At 37.3% G+C, this 16,214-nt stretch overlaps 2 protein-coding genes across 2 annotated transcripts; both read left to right on the top strand.

Annotated features, from left to right (window-relative positions):
• Positions 1 to 568: 568 nt before the first annotated feature.
• On the top strand, positions 569 to 4,575 carry LOC120123085. The gene is made up of 9 exons (XM_039142078.1): positions 569 to 885; positions 1,000 to 1,253; positions 1,530 to 1,873; positions 1,964 to 2,633; positions 2,731 to 3,215; positions 3,312 to 3,384; positions 3,524 to 3,603; positions 3,685 to 3,744; positions 3,847 to 4,575. The coding sequence occupies exons 1-9, from the start codon at positions 569 to 571 to the stop codon at positions 4,573 to 4,575; spliced, it is 3,012 nt and encodes a 1,003-aa protein (XP_038998009.1).
• Positions 4,576 to 5,717: 1,142 nt separating this feature from the next.
• Positions 5,718 to 15,816, top strand: LOC120122948 (protein PSK SIMULATOR 3-like). The gene is made up of 7 exons (XM_039141979.1): positions 5,718 to 5,822; positions 6,019 to 6,088; positions 13,510 to 13,613; positions 14,401 to 14,517; positions 14,706 to 14,782; positions 14,942 to 14,986; positions 15,081 to 15,816. The coding sequence occupies exons 2-7, from the start codon at positions 6,022 to 6,024 to the stop codon at positions 15,346 to 15,348; spliced, it is 678 nt and encodes a 225-aa protein (XP_038997910.1). The 5' UTR covers positions 5,718 to 5,822; positions 6,019 to 6,021; the 3' UTR covers positions 15,349 to 15,816.
• Positions 15,817 to 16,214: the final 398 nt, after the last annotated feature.

Here is a 16,214-nt window from a genome sequence, read left to right as displayed (position 1 = left end):
AGCCTTAGACAAGCTAAAGGGTAAGGACTTGGTGCTAAATTCAGTTCTGCCAGTCAATCCAGTAGCAGATTTTAATATGGAGGGTTGTGTGGAGTCTACTGAGGAGAGACATGTTGCTAATAGCAGTTTGGGTAATACGTGTGAACGGTGGTTTTCAAGAGGTGATGATTCTGATTTCAATTCCACTGCATTGATTCAAAGAGCCAAAAGGTTATTGATAAGGGAGGCATTGGATCAGGCTAGCATTTCAACAGTTTCTTCGCCAGCTTTTTCAGTTCTATTGGAGGAAGCCTTAGCTACTTGGGAAGTCAGTAAGCTTCTGGGGGTGTCTTTCAAGGAAGGGAAGTCATCTTTTTTGGAAAAAAATATTAAGTTGGAGAATGATTTGAGGCTGGTTTGAGCTTCGATTTTCTTTGGCAGGTCTGGTTTTTTTATTTTTGTGATGAGTAACCAATTAGCAATTATTTCATGGAACGTTTGGGGATTGGGAAGAAAGGAAAAACAAAGATCTGTTCAAAATATAGTTATAAAGAAACGCCCTATTTTTCTTTTGCTTCAAGAAACGAAAATGAAGAAGATTCAGAGGCAATTTTTTAGGATGAGTGGCTTGAATACCCTTCAAGGGTTTTCAGAATCTCCAGCAGTGGGTTCTTCTGGAGGTTTATTGAGTTGTTGGGATGAGAGCATGTTTGAAGTGGAAAATCATGTTATAAACAGAAAGTTCATTGCTACGTTTGGGAAATTTCGAACTTCACAATTTAGGTGTGGTTTTATCAATGTTTATGGTCCTTCTGTCGAAGAAGAAAAAGCTTGCTTTTTTGAAGAGTTAGCTGGTTTTATTTGTGGTCAGAGTATTCCTCTTTGTGTGGGAGGTGATTTCAATGTGTATCTTTCAGAAGAGGAGAAGATTGGAAGAGCCCAAAAAAGAAATTAAATTAGAATTTTCAGTCATTTTATCCAACAGACAAGGTTAATTGATTTACCTCTGCATGGGGGTAGGTTCACATGGTGTAGCAATCAGGATATACCCACCTTTGTTAGACTGGACAGGTTCCTTGTTGATGTCCGTTTCTTGGAAGCCTTTCCTGAGACTATACAATATTTGTTACCTAATGCTATATCAGATCACAATGCCATTTTTCTTGAGAATGGTGGTGTTAGTTGGGGTAAAAAACCATTCAGGTTATTTAGTTATTTGATGGATGAAGAAGGTTTTCAGAATTTAGTTGGCTCTGCTGTACAGAACTGCAAGAGTAAACAAAACAGAGCTGGAATTTTTTCTATCTTGAAATATACCAAATTGGCGATCAAGGAATGGGAAGGGAATAGAGATTAATACCCAGTTGTAGAAATTGCAGAATTAGAAAGGAATGTCCACTTAGCAGAGGATAATTTCCAGGAAATGCAAGACTATAATGGCTGTGAAAAAACTGCAAAATTGAGGACTATGAGAACATAATTATGGAAGCTTTATAAAATTGAAGAACAGATTTGGTTTCAAAATTCGAGATCAAAATGGGTGCAAGCAGGGGATCGTAATACAAGATTTTTCCATGCATGTGCTTCAGTCAGGAGAAGGAGGAATTTTTTGATTGTTCTAAATATCAATGGAGAGGTTATTCAAGATCCAGCTATCATCAAAGCTACTGTTAAGGACCATTTTTTTGGAATCTATAATTCTAAGTCTACCTTGGAAGTTAAAGATTTGAAGCTGAATTTTTCCAGAATTTCTGGGGAGCAAAGTGTGTTTTTGGAAAGAGAATTTACAGAGGAAGAAATTTGGGAAACTCTTCAATCGTGTGATAGCAATAAAGCTCCCGAACCGGATGGATTAAATATGGGCTTTTTCAAGAGATTTTGGTCTATTCTAAAGGTAGATATTCTGAAATTGTTTCATAATTTCTATAAGAGGAAAGATTGAGAACATGGAGTCAATCATACTTTCATTACTCTTATTCCCAAGGTGTCTAATATTGGTGGATTAGATGATTTTAGACCCATAAGCCTTGTAGGAGGATTGTACAAGATCCTTTCTAAATGTCTTTCAAGGAGATTAAGGAATTGTATTACTGGTTTGATCAGCCCAACGCAGTTTACATTTATTTCAGGTCGTCAAATACTGGATTGCTCTCTTATAGCTAATGAGGGAGTTTACTTTTGGAGGAAGAAAGGGCTTAAAGGATGTGTGTTTAAAGTGGACTTCAGAAAGGCCTATGATACTGTTGATTGGTCCATTCTCTTTACGGTTATGGAGAAAATGGGATTTAGCTTCAAATGGAGGAGTTGGATCAGACAATGTGTAACAACAACCTCAATTTCAGTTTTGATTAATGGGGTCCCTTCTCAGGAATTCTCTATGGCAAGGGGTCTCCGTCAGGGCTACTCTTTATCTCCTATGCTTTTCAACTTGGTTGGGGAACTTCTAAACTTACTGCTTTCAAAAGCAGTATCTGAGGGACTGTTTTCTGGACTGCAATTTGGAAGAAATGAGACAACTTTTAATTTATCTCATCTGCAATTTGCAGATGACTTAATTATTTTTTGTGGAGCTTCGAAGAATCCGATTTTAAATGTTAAGAGGGTCCTAAGAGTGTTTGAACTGATTTCTGGCCTTCAATTGAATTTGAAGAAAAGCATATTAATTTGGTGTTAATACGGCAGTGGAGGAGGTTGAGGAGTGGGCCTCGTCTATTGGTTGTGCAGTTGGGAATTTTCCCTCTAAATATCTAGGTTTGCCTCTCGGTGCATCTAGGAATTCTTCCTCTCTTTGGGATCCGGTGGTTTTGCAATTTAACAAGAAGCTTGCAGGTTGGAAATCGAACACTCTTTCATTGGCAGGGAGGCTAGTCTTGATTAAATCGGTTCTCTATTCACTTCCAACCTACTATTTATCTCTGTTTAAAATTCCTTCCTCGGTTAATTCCAAACTCAATTCCATTATGTCAAAATTCCTATGGGGAGGTGGAACGGATAAAAACAAGATTCATTGGGTCAGCTGGTCCAATGTGTGCAAATCTAAGGAGGAGGGAGGTTTGGGAGTGTTGAATATTAGTAATATGAACAGAGCTTTACTGGGGAAATGGTCTTGGAGGTTTGCTAATGAAAGGAATGTTGTTTGGAGGAGGTTGATATGTTCAAAATACAATCTGGATCCCTACTCTTTACTGTTCAATAGCAAGTTACCAGCTCAATCCTCTTGTATTTGGAGTTCAGTGGTTAATTCTCATTTTAAAGAAGACTCATTTGGCTTAAAATTTCGAAGTATGTGCATAATTCAAGTTGGTTTTGGCCAGTTTATCTATTTTTGGCAGGATAAATGGGCAATGGACTGCCCTCTTAAGGTCTCTTTCCTAAGGTTGTTTGCTATCTCTTCAAATCAGAGTGGTAAATTGATTGATTTCGACGAGTTTAGTTCTCTAGGCTGGATTTGGAATTTTCGATTGAGGAGGAATTTGGCTGATTGGGAATTTGAACAGTGGACTAATCTGATGACAATCATTTTCTAATTTTTGCTTGTCTAAAGATGCCAGCGATGCTCTGATCTGGAAAGGGAAAGGGGATGGTGTTTATTCTGTTAATTCATGTGTGAAGATTTGTTCCTCGGTTTCCCAGGCGAACTCTTTTTGGAAGAATTTTTTGTGGAAATGATTGGTGCCACCAAGGATTGAGACTTTTATGTGGCAGGTGGTCCTTCAAAAACTACCAGTGAGGACTGAACTGGCTAAAAGAGGGGTTTCAGATATTGTAGATTTTTCATGTCCTTTATGTAATTTGGTGGATGAATCATCTTCTTACTTATTTCTCTCTTGTTTAGTCGTGTGGTCTTTGTGGAATAAATTTTTGCAGTATTGGAGTATCAGTTTTCATGGAAATGCGCAAAACTTTCTTCTAGCTTGGGAAGATCTAAATTTCGGTTCTACTATTTGGAACTTTATTCCGGTTGTTGTTATGTGGACTGTTTGGAAAGCTAGAAATGACATCGTCTTCGATAGAGGGAAGTTGGATCAAACTAATTTATTTTTCTTAGCTAGAGTAAGGCTTGCATCTTGGTTCCTAGCTAAGTTTGCAGATTCGGTCATTTCTTTGGATTCCCTTATCAATGACCCTTGCCTTGGGGATTCATGTTTCCCTCCAAACAAATCAATTGTCTCTACCATCCCGTGGTCCCTCCCTCCTAAGGGCTTTGTTAAATTGAATGTGGATGCAACTACTAGTTTTGACCGAAAGAGTAGTAGAATTGCAGGCATCCTAAGGGATGAAGAAGGTCTACTTTTAGGTTCTTTTAAGACGACTTCTGGTCCAGGTCCACCTATTCTGATGGAATTAAATTCTGTTAAGGAGGGTTTAAATTTCTTTCACTCAGTGAGAGGAAGAATTAAGGGTCGGTTGATTATAGAATCAGATTGTAAAATGGTAGTGGATTGGATTAAGGATGGATCTTGTTGTCCTGTTGTCTATGCCTCCATTGTTAGGGAGGTAGCTGTTAAACTCAAAGAAGTCGAGGGAGTTATTAGATGGGTGGCTAGGACAACCAATATTGAGGCTGATGGGTTGGCTAAGTATGGTATTGGTTAATTTTTCTTTGTTGTTGGGATATCTTATTTTGGGTTTTTAGGTTGTTTGTAAGGGTTTTATCTTATTATTGTATCTTATGTATCTATATTAATAAAGTTTAAGGAACTCTTTTCCTCCTTCCTCCAATTTAGGAATTCAATATGAGTTCCTTAAATCATGAAGGGGGTTTTTAATGAGGCCTCAATTCCTATCAAAAAAAAATTGAGAACAAGCATAGAGACTGGTATTTTAGTCTTTAGATAGGAGTTGTCAAAAATAAAGGAGTTACCTTATTGATGTGGCAGAATCTTAGACATGGTTGCCAAAGGCTACATGTCACTACAAGTTAAGGTGGGTTAACCCTGGTTTTTGCTCTTTCCTATCCCCTCCAAGCTAGATTCCTTTGTTGTGGGACTTGTGAGATGCGAGAAGTGGCATAACAATGATGCGGAAAGGCAATTAAAAAGATATCCATTCATAAATTGAGAACAAGCTAAGAGAATGTTTGTCTTTTAGATAGACTTATCAGAAATAAGGAGTTCCTACTGATGTGATCATGCGACACAAATCACGATCTTGGTTCTTGGACAGATTGAAAAAAGCTACGTGTCAGTTGAAGTAGGTGGGTCAATCATGATTTTCTTTGCTCTTTTTTTTCCCTAAAAGCTAGCTTCCTTTGTTGTCGTGACTTCTCAAGTGTGAGAATGACATAAGAAATATGAGGAAAAGTTGAGAAAGATGAATGAAATAGTGATCTCTAACTTGTTTGTAGGAATATATTGAACTTTGTATTTGGATTTTTTCTCTAGCAAGAATAATTAATCTACATGTTTCATTTCTTTAGAATTGCATATTAATGCCAGGTTCAAGGCTTGCATTAGAGATGGAGAATGGTGTATATTTCTTTTAATTGATTTTATGAACTACTTTATTCTTAGGTTGTTTTGATTTTTTTCCTAATTAATGGTAATGTTATTTTCAATGCCGCATTTAACTTTTGCATTCTTATATCTCCTTTTATGTCTTTATTTTCACCTATATTCATCCCTTCCGCCCAAAATAAATGCATAATAAAAGTCGTGTAGAATTTGGGAGAAGCTGAATAGGATTGGATCTATTTCTCTGCAAACTATAAATATCCAGTTTGTATCATATTTCTTTAATATGCAGGTGATAGCCTCGCTATCTTGAGGGCTGATCTAAAAGGCCAAAGAAAGCACGTGAGGAATTTAAAGAAAAAGTCACTTTGGTCCAGAAGTTTGGAAGAGGTATTGCAGATTATTTTTTCATTAACCTTTATTTTCTCATTATGACACTTTTCGCAAATATCCTTCTCTCTTTAACTAATACTTTTCCTATTAGAAAGTAGAAAACACTATTGGCTAATAAGTTAGTTTCATGAAATGTTAAATGCCGAGCAAAATGTGATGTTGCTACTTGTTCAACCTATAATTTTGGTTGCAGGTCATGGAGAAACTTGTGGATATTGTTCATTACTTGATCTTGGAGATCCACTATGCCTTTGGTAGTAATGGTATGTGCTCATTCAATTAATATTCCTATTTTCAAATATCAAATATTTAAGTCATGCAGGAGCATGATTGATACTAATAGTTCAGTGTTGTCAAGGCTACATATTGCAGTGCAAATCAAGCAAAGCACCTTAGTCAGGTGCTATCTTTTGTGCATAGCACATCTTTCTTTCAAGGAAATAGGTTCCCAAAGAGCATGCCCAACTAAAAATCTGTTTATTTCATGTATAAAAAGTTGAGTAACGTACTTGTTGCACAACTCTCTGTAAAGAAGGAAGTGAACGGAACTTGGAATTTTTTATGACATGTTACTGTTAAGCATTTTTTTATAAGAATTTCAGGCCTCATTAAAACCTCCTTCTTGATTGAAAGTGTTTGTTGATAAGCTCCTTAATCAGCGAAGGAGAAAAAGAGTGCCTTAGGATATTATTGAACAAAACAATAAATACAAAATACAACCCTAAAAGTAAAGTAAACAGACAGGTCAACACAAGGCAACCTTGTGACCCATAAACATCAACATTTAATCAACCAATTCCTTCTTTAGCTAAGGCATCAGCCTCTAAGTTGGCTATCATGCTTACCCATCTAACCACACCATCGAACGTATTAAGCCAGTAAACAATGTCTGTAACCAAATAAGCATAAACATGAGGACATAATTCAGCCCCCTTAACCCATCCACTGCCATCTTATCACTTTCAATAATCAACCTGTCTTTGATCCTCGTTCGAAAATAAGCATAGAACATTAGCCCTTTTTGAATAGCTTTTAACTCCATAAATGTTGGAGGCCCCGGACCTGCAGGCTCCTTGAAAGACCCTAATGTAGTTCCAGAGGAATCTTTTAAAACTCCTCCTAAACCACTTTTCTTCTAATCCTTAGTCGTAGTTGCATCAACATTAATTTTCAAAACCCATAGGAGGAGGATGCCACGGAATAGTAGACACAATCGTATTAGAATGGTGGAACAAATGTCCCCTAAGGAGGGGTCTAAAATGAGAGTCTTTAAGAATATACACCACTTTATTCTTCTCTAAGAACCATGAAGCAAGCCTAAACCTTGCTAAGAAGAAGAATTCAACCTCATCCAACTTCCTTCCTTCAAAAACAATTGAGTTCCTCAATTTCCAAGTAGTCCAAATAACTACCCTTGGAATGAGAGACCAAATCGGAGAATTAGTCTTCAACGCATCCCAATTCAAGAGAAAACTTTTAGCATTATAATGAAAAACAGTTTGAATCTTCCAAAAGTTGAGAAATTTATTCCAAACAACCCACTCCACCGAACACGAAAAAAACAAATATGAAGGAGACTCTTCCTACATCATGCAAAGAGGGCATAACAAATTCTAAATTCCTTCTATTCCTCTTTTTACCAGTTCTGTTTTAACAACCAACCTCCCTAGAACAACCTTCCACAAAAAGGACTCCACTTTTGGTGGCAGCTGACCCCTCCAAACAATCTTACTCCAGAAGTAGGCCTCATCCGAACATAAAGAACCTGATGAGCATAGATTGACAGCAGATTTCACAGTGAACACCCCATCCCCAAACCCTTTCCAAATCATCCCATCTGAATTATCCAAATTTAAAGCAAAAGCCGAGATGATAGTCATCAAATTAGCCCACTGCTCTATCTCCCAGTCATTTAAATTCCTGCGAAACTGCAAATCCCAAATCCAGTCGAAAGAGATATACTCCTCAAACTCAAATAATTTGCCTGTTTTGTTAATCGAAATGGAAAACAATATAGGAAAATTAATAAGTGGATAATCCAAAGCCCAAGTGTCCTGCCAGAATCGAATAAATTTACCATCTCCAACTAAAAAAGAATACAAACTTCTTAACTTTGAGCTGATAGGGTCTTCTTTAAAGTGGTTATTAACCACTGATCTCCAAATCCAAGATACTCTGTTTGGAGTCTTACTATCAAACAATAACAAAGAAGGGTCCAAATTATTTAGAACAAATAAGATCCCTCCAGACAGACCCCCTTTCATTTGCAAACCTCCAAGTCCATTTTTCTAGAAGTGTTCTATTCATCAAATTTAGATTCAGCACACCCAAACCCCCCTCCATCCTTGGTTTGCATACATTGGCTAGCTAACCCAATGGATCTTACTTTTTTCAACACCCCCACCCATAGGAAATTTGACATCAGTGAATTCAAGGTTTTAAGAACCGAAACTGGTATCTTAAAAAGAGATAAATAATAAATAGGAAGCGAACATAGTACGACTTAAGCAAGGCCAGTCTCCCTGCTAAAGAAAGAGAGGCAACCTTCCATCCTGTTAATTTTTTGGAAAAATTACTGATTACAGGATTCCAGATAGCAACAGAATTTCTAGAAGCCCCCAAAGGAAACCCTAGATATTCAGAAGGAAAGCTTCCAACATAACAACCAATAGTATTAGCCCACTCATTCACCTCCTCATCATTCAAATTCACACAAAAGCTTGCATTTCCTCAAATTGAGCTGTAAACCCGAAATAACTTGGAATACACGAAGCACCCTTTTTACATTTAGAATTTGCATTTTCGAAGCACCACTAAAGATAATGAGATCATCCGCAAGCTGTAAGTGAGAAAGATTAAAAGACCCTCTCCCCTCCCAAAACCAATCCAGAAAACAGCCCCTGTGAAACAGCCTTTAAAATCAGTAAATTAAGGAGTTCACCAATCAAATTAAATAGCAGAGGGGATAAAGGGCATCCCTGCCTAAGACCCTTTGCCATAGGAATTTCCTCATTAGGGACTCCATTAACCAGAACAGATACTGAAGCTGTTGAAACACATTTTTTGATCCAGCCTCTCCACCTTGAACCAAAACCCATTTTCTCCATAACTAAAAATAGAATACTCCAATCCACCGAATCATAAGCTTTCTTGAAATCAGCTTTGAAAACACAGCCTTTTAGTCCACTTTTCCTCAAAAAATCAATTCATTCATTGGCAATTAACGAGCAATCTAATATTTGACGGCCTGGAATAAAAGCGAATTGTGTGGGACTGATTAAATCTGAAATACAGCTCCTCAACCTCCTCGAAGAGGATCTTATATAATCCACCAACTAAGCTAATAGGTCTAAAGTTATCAAGATCGCCACTATTAGAAACCTTAGTGATAAGAGTAATAAATGTATGATTAATATCGTGTTCCCACTCTTTTCCCAAATAGAAATTATTGAAAAATTGCATAACATCTCCCTTAAGCATATTCCAGAATCTTTTAAAAAATCCCATATTTAGACCGTCTGGCCCAGGAGCTTTATTCCCATTACAAGACTCAATAGACTCCCAAATTTCCTCCTCGGTAAATTCTTTCTCTAATCTCAAACTCTGTTCGAGTGTAATACTAGAAAAATCCAACCCAATGTCTTCCACTTGAAGAATAACTGATCATTGAAAGCCTTGAAAAAATGATCTCTGACTGTTGATTTAATAACATTCGGTTCATGAACAAAATTTCCATTGACAAGAATAGCATTCAATGCATTTCTTTTCCTCCTAACTGAAGCACATGTATGAAAATATCTTGTGTTTCTGTCGCCATCTTCTACCCACTTCGATCTTGAGTTCTGGAACCAAATCTGCTCCTCTATCTTATACAGTCTACACAGTTCTGCTCTTGATTTCTTCAACTCAAGTGCTATCTCAGAACTATAATCAATTAGACCCTGATGAATATCCACCTCTAGTTTTTGAATTTTTGATTCAAGATCAGAAATCAAATCCCCTGGAAACTTGTCTCTCCTCCCTGCCCAATTTTTTATTGCCATTTTTGTATTCTTCAGTATGCTGAAAATTCCAGCATTCCTCTGGTTTTTCTTACAATCTTGAATTGATAAGCTGATCACATCCTCGAATCCGACTTCATCCATCAGATAATTAAAAAGTTTAAAAGGTTTCTTTCCCCAATTATCCCCACCATTTTCAATAATTATTGCATTATGGTCAGACACAGACCTGGGCAAAAGAGATTGAGTTAAATCTGGAAATTCGGCTAAGAACTGGCTATCAACCAAAAATCTGTCCAGTCTAACATAGGTTGGTGAATCTTGGTTATTACACCAAGTATATCGACCCCCACTCAATGGCAGATCAATTAAACCTGTGTTCAGCAGAAAATGACTGAAAATATCTACTGAATTCATATTTTGGGCCCTACCCATCTTCTCGTCCTCATGAAGATAAACATTTAGGTCCCCTCCAACACAAATAGGATCACTGTAACCTCCAATGAACATGCCTAATTCTTCAAAGAAGCCTCCTTTCTCCTCCTCAACAGACAGACCATATACATTGATGAACCTACATCTGAAATTATTTGCACGAAACCTCCCAGAAATAGCTATAAATCTACTGGAAACAAATTGATTATCCAACTCAAAAATATTGTCATTCCAACAACTTAGTAAACCCCCTGAAGCACCAACCGAAGGAGACTCAATACACCCCTGCAAGTTGTTTAAACCACACCTTCTAGAAATAGATTTTGAATTTTCTCCAATTTAGTTTCCTGTAACCACAAAAAATAAGGGCAGTGATGATACAGTAATCTCTGCACAGCCCTTTGCTTATCTTTTCTACCCAACCCTCTAACATTCCAAGTCACAATAGATAACTTTAACATCATCATATAAAAAGAAAAAACCTCCCTTGATCTTCCCCTAGAAATCAACCAGCCCTGAGAAGTCAATCATTCCTAACAGTCTCTGAGCCATTATCAAGACTAATAATTTTTTCAATGAAAGTATTCTTCCCTCCCTTGAAGGAAATACCTAGCAACTGACAGACTTCCCAAGTTACCATGGCTTCCTCCACCAATTTCGAAAACTGAGGGGAAAAGACAGTTAACATATTAACTAGGTTCACAGCTTCCCTTGTTAAATTCTTTTTTCCCTCCTGAAATTCCTGCAAATCTGTGAAGCAAAAGTAGGGTTGATGACCGATCCTCAAAATGATTATTAAAATAATGGAACCAACATTGTATTCTGCTTAACAACAGAACAAGAGACATCAACATCCTGTTCAGATCCCCTATTTTCGGAAGAAACCGGTTGAATAAAACCTTCAGGAGCATTTTGATATTTATTCATAAAAACCTGACAGCCACTTTTAAAATCCTCCTTCCTCGAGCTTAGTCAAATTCTTCTACCTCTTGATCTTCTGTAGACTCTTGAAAAGCGACCGCTGCTCCTCTTCCCACCAATATTTTTAATTGATAAACCAGCTGAAACTGGAAAACCCAGTTTCCAACGATTCTGACTCTTTTTAATTTCTGCACACCCATTGTGAATTACTGAATTTCTTCCCCTCTCACAAGAAAAAAGTGCTACACGCATTAAGGCCCACTTGATTAACATCCTTAGCCATTTTCACCTTCTTTAGAACAGCTCTATTTTAACTGGAACTTCATCCCTTACTGAAACTGTATGTTGCCCTTGTAATTCGGACTGAGTCTGAACCTTTTTTTGATTTCCTGGCCTGTTCCATTTTAACTTTACAGCAGGGCCTGCTGGGATAATTTTAGTAACAGGAGAATAAGACTCCCAATTAGAATCCGAATGGGTTGGAAGACTCTGATCCACAACCTCTCGCAGCCCAAGGCCCGCATAATCCCCACAAGGATTTAATTCAAATTCAAATTTGTCTGACACCCCATTATTATTGGGCAGAGTGTCAGACTTCTTTTTCAGATAAAGTTCCCCACCTTCTTTTGACATCCTCCTTTCTTGACTATTCTGAAGCCACGTGTCAACCTTTGACCGAAAACCTTCTGCTGAGTTCTCTCTAATGTCTTCTTCATTCTCTGTGTTTCTACCATCATCCCCCATTGAAACATCACCATTGCAACTGCCATATGAAAAATTCTGCCTTACGTCTCCATAAGCTTCAGAGATAGGTTTAGAGCTGGAACCCACATTAATTTTAACTTTAAAGGATCTGCCATAAGATCCTACAATAACAATTCTTGTACGTCAAAAGGGCTTGCAACCCTCAACAGCATTTTGGCCGAAGAGAAGTCATCTCTATTTCTAGTTTCCTCCAGGATGCTAACAACTTTCCCCACTTACTGCCAAGCTTTTCCAGTACACTCCAACTAAGAAGCGGTAAACCAACCAGTTCGACCAAGCAATAAGCCAAAGGAACTCCATCTTCACTCAACAATGGATCTACCCAATCAAACCAGCAATAGAGTTTCTCACGAAGACTCAACCATGCCTTTAAAAACTCTTCATTTGTATTGAACGTAATAATACTGGCGTTCCTGACATAACCCAACTTACTATCTTAACCTGGAAACCCTCCTTTTCAAAAGCTCTCATCACCATATCAGGCTGAAATGGATCTTTGATAACCCTTGTTAAGGAGTTTTTCACCCAGCAAAAATCATCTGATGGGATGTGCATATCCATACATTTCTTATTCCATTTGCATTCTTCTGACCTCCCCTAATCACCAATCGTTCTGGATTCATACTCCTACTGTTAGCCACATTCACGACCTCCTTATACTATCTGTCATCTCTCAAGCTTCTCGGCTTCTCCAGCTCAGCCTGCTGTCTACCAAAAGCCTCTCTATCTAGCTTAATTCCTTCCAACTGATTTCTTTGAACCTCTGCTTCTCTTCTCCTGCCCCTCATGTACTTTGCAACCCCCACTGAGACTCTCATCCCGTCAATGAGCGTTCCGTTGACATTCTGAACTGCTCTTCTGCAACCTTCCTCCTTCGCAAATTGCACAAAAGCAAACGTGGATGACTTATAATTTGGTTTAACCATAAAATTTGGAATAAAGACCCTCAATATTCTTCCATAATGGTTGAAAATCTCTCTTAACTCACTTCTATTAACTCTCTTACTAAGATTATCAACAAAAACAGTCCATTCCTCACCGGTGGATGAACGACCAAAAGCACTCGCTCTCTTTCTCTCTCTACCTTTCTCACTCATTTTAAAAAGTTGTTACTGTTAAGCATTCAACCTAAAAGCAATTGGTAATAGGTCAAAGGAAACCCTATAGTTAAATGGATGTGGAACAGTTGGGCCATGTAGTGAATTGTTCAACTTTTAATTGTTCATGTAATGATGTATACTGTTTTTAATGTTTAACTGTTCTGAATAACAATACTTGCTATATCACGGGAAACATCCACTTAGTAGTTAAGATGATGCTTGGTCTCGGGAACAGATTAGGCCATGTAATGGAGTAAACCGTTTAATATTAATTTTTTGTTAACGAATTTACATACTTACGAGACATGATGCATATGATTTTCTTCTTCCTATATTTATTTACTGTCTAAAATTTCACTTGAGCAAGTGCCTATTTTGTGTCTTGAGCAATACACTGTTCATGGATTAAATATAAATATAGATGTTTCAATGATTTTTTTTTCCTTCATTGGACTTTTATAGAGTATCAAATATCAGCCGAAGGATCTGTGAGCACTCGTCAAAGATTGGGACCTGCAGGCCTTGCTTTGCACTATGCAAATATAATTATGCAAATCGATACTCTTGTGAGTTTGTATTTAACTTTCCTCTGATTTTTCTCTTGCATGTATTCCTATTTGGCATTGATTTTTCCATAGTTCTTTTGTTTTTATATTTCAAATTTTGTTGAAAATGAGCATGGGGCACAAACTTTTAAGGTTATTAACAGCATAAATTTTTCTATTCCCAATGCGTATGCTATATATGACATGTCATGCATTCTAATATTATCTATAACTTAATTAGACAAACCACAGTTAAAAGGAAAATTATGGGCGAAAGATTGTCTAAGCTGTTAGAGAGATACAAACATGCATGTGTATGTTTACATAGCTACATACAAACATGCATGTTTATGTTTACATAGCTATGTATACACGTGAAAATGTGCATGCATGTGTGCGTGCTTTCCTGCTATTGCACAAGGATAAAAAATGTGTATGGTAAAGCTTTCTCATCCTAAGTGACCTATTGAATAGTTCTCCTAATCTAAGTTTTAGTAAATAAAACAATGCATAAAATTTAACAAAAATAAGTTAAGAGCTTGGTCTTTTGCTTGCTTTTTATCTTGAGTCGCTTGAATGGTTCTTCAAAGTTGGGCTAATTCGCTGCTTGACTTGGGTATCAACGGGATTACATTAGAAGTTTAATCAGATTTTCGTTTACCTATTATTTATGATGCACTGGTTTTATCTTAGTTTGCCTTAGAATAATCAAATATCTAGTAGAATAATAAAATATTTAGTCTTCTTGATTTTGCTTCTATAGATTTATGTTTTCAAGGCTTCCTTCTGTTATCCTTATGTTCAGCAGGTAGCCCGATCAAGTTCTATTCCTGCAAATACAAGGGATACGTTATACCAGAATTTGCCACCCTCCATAAAATCAGCTCTACGCCCAAAATTACAATCTTTTCATGTCAAAGAAGAGGTATTCTATGGTTTGCCAATTTCTTTTTTGAAGGGAAGATGCAGCTTGTTTCTAAAAACAGAAAAATAGTTCAAAATAAAAAGCGATGGGTGTTTTCTTTTTATTTCTTGCTAACCAAGCAGTGCTTTCTTGTCAGTAATCCTTTTATGTTTGTTTACCATCTTATCGGTTCATCTGGAATACTACAGCTTACTGTTAAAGAAGTCAAAGAAGAGATGGAGAAGACGTTGCATTGGCTTGTTGCACTAGCCACTAACACCGCCAAGTAAGATGGTTAACCTTTGTTTTCTCATGATCCAAAATGATAATGTATTTCACAAATAAGAAGCTTGCATTATTTTCTTTAAGTTTGTTTTAAATTTGTTGACCATTTTGATTTGTTAACCGTTCTAACCATCTTTGTTCTTTCATTGCACTTGCACAGAACCCATCATGGTTTTGATTGGGTTGGGGAATGGGCAAACACAGGGTGAGTAACTATAGGTTTCCCCTTATTCTCTTGATTAGAAACCAGCAAATATGCCATAGATGAGGAGATACTGATTTTTTTCTTTTTAACAAAGTTCTGAGCTCAACAAGAAGCCTTCAGCTGGGCCAGCTGATGTGATCCGGATCGAGACACTCCACCATGCTGATAAAGAGAAAACAGAAACCTACGTTCTTGAACAACTATTATGGCTCCACTATTTAGTCAATAAATCAAAATCAAGTGTCGCTCTTGGCTCGAAGACATCTATCAAAACCCAAATTACACCGCACAGACGAATGAGCAGCCCAAACCTGAGCCTACGACTGCTCAAACGCCAGAAGAAGAGAAGTTGCAGGATTTAACTAAGAAAGTAAGAATCCGGGGGACTAGCAGAAGCCTGGATTTTGACTGTGAGTGGAGGAAATTGAGAAAGCATGATCGCCTGAGCAAGAGCACGCACTCTCCTCCAAGAGAAAGCAATGAAAAGGCCTTGACGAAAAGGCTTCCTTCGGGGGTTCCAATTGTTGGTTTTGGCGTGTACAAAGAGAAAGCATTGGATGCTATCGACAGAGTTGACAGTCTCAGATAATCTGTAAGATGACGAGAGTGCAGGAGAGAATACTGATAACACGAGTAATGAGGAGGCATTGGCATATAAATAATTTTGTTTCTGCAGTTACTAGCAAAAAAGGAGTGTTCAGATCGTGCCGCACTCGGGATAGCATTCTAGACTTTTTGGCGAACCCTTCAATCTCTAACATTTCCTGAAGCTAATCCCGGTCCTTTTACTCAGGCTTCTATTGTAAAAGAGTCTGTATGATGCCATGTTTATAATCTAAAGGCGGGAGATTGGGAAAGAGGAGGGTGGTGGTGCTGGAATGGCTTTACTTCCTGTACAGGCTACAGAGTGTTATTACTATTAGGCAAGGTTTTTTGGCAGAGATATTAGAGTATTACATAACATAACCTCTTTCGTTTCTTCAAAGGTGCTCCTTGTGTTTACTATCATCCTTTTCCCTTCATCCAAAGGGGGTTCATTTTGCACTTCAGTATTTCGGAAAATAATCAGCCATCGCACATTAGCTATGGCTTCTTAATCACCGTAAAATTAAATATATTTAGTGTGTATATATATATAAAAGATAAAATCCAATTATACAATATAAAATTAAAAAAAATTACATTGATTTATGATTTTTGGATGAGTGAAAATCGACGACTGAAATTA

This window comes from Hibiscus syriacus, unplaced genomic scaffold (assembly GCF_006381635.1).
Source record: "Hibiscus syriacus cultivar Baekdansim isolate YM2019G1 unplaced genomic scaffold, ASM638163v2 tig00110388_pilon, whole genome shotgun sequence".
In the NCBI taxonomy this organism is placed as follows: domain Eukaryota; kingdom Viridiplantae; phylum Streptophyta; class Magnoliopsida; order Malvales; family Malvaceae; genus Hibiscus; species Hibiscus syriacus.
Note: the sequence above shows the minus strand (reverse complement) of the source record. Positions and strands in the feature narration are given on the sequence as shown.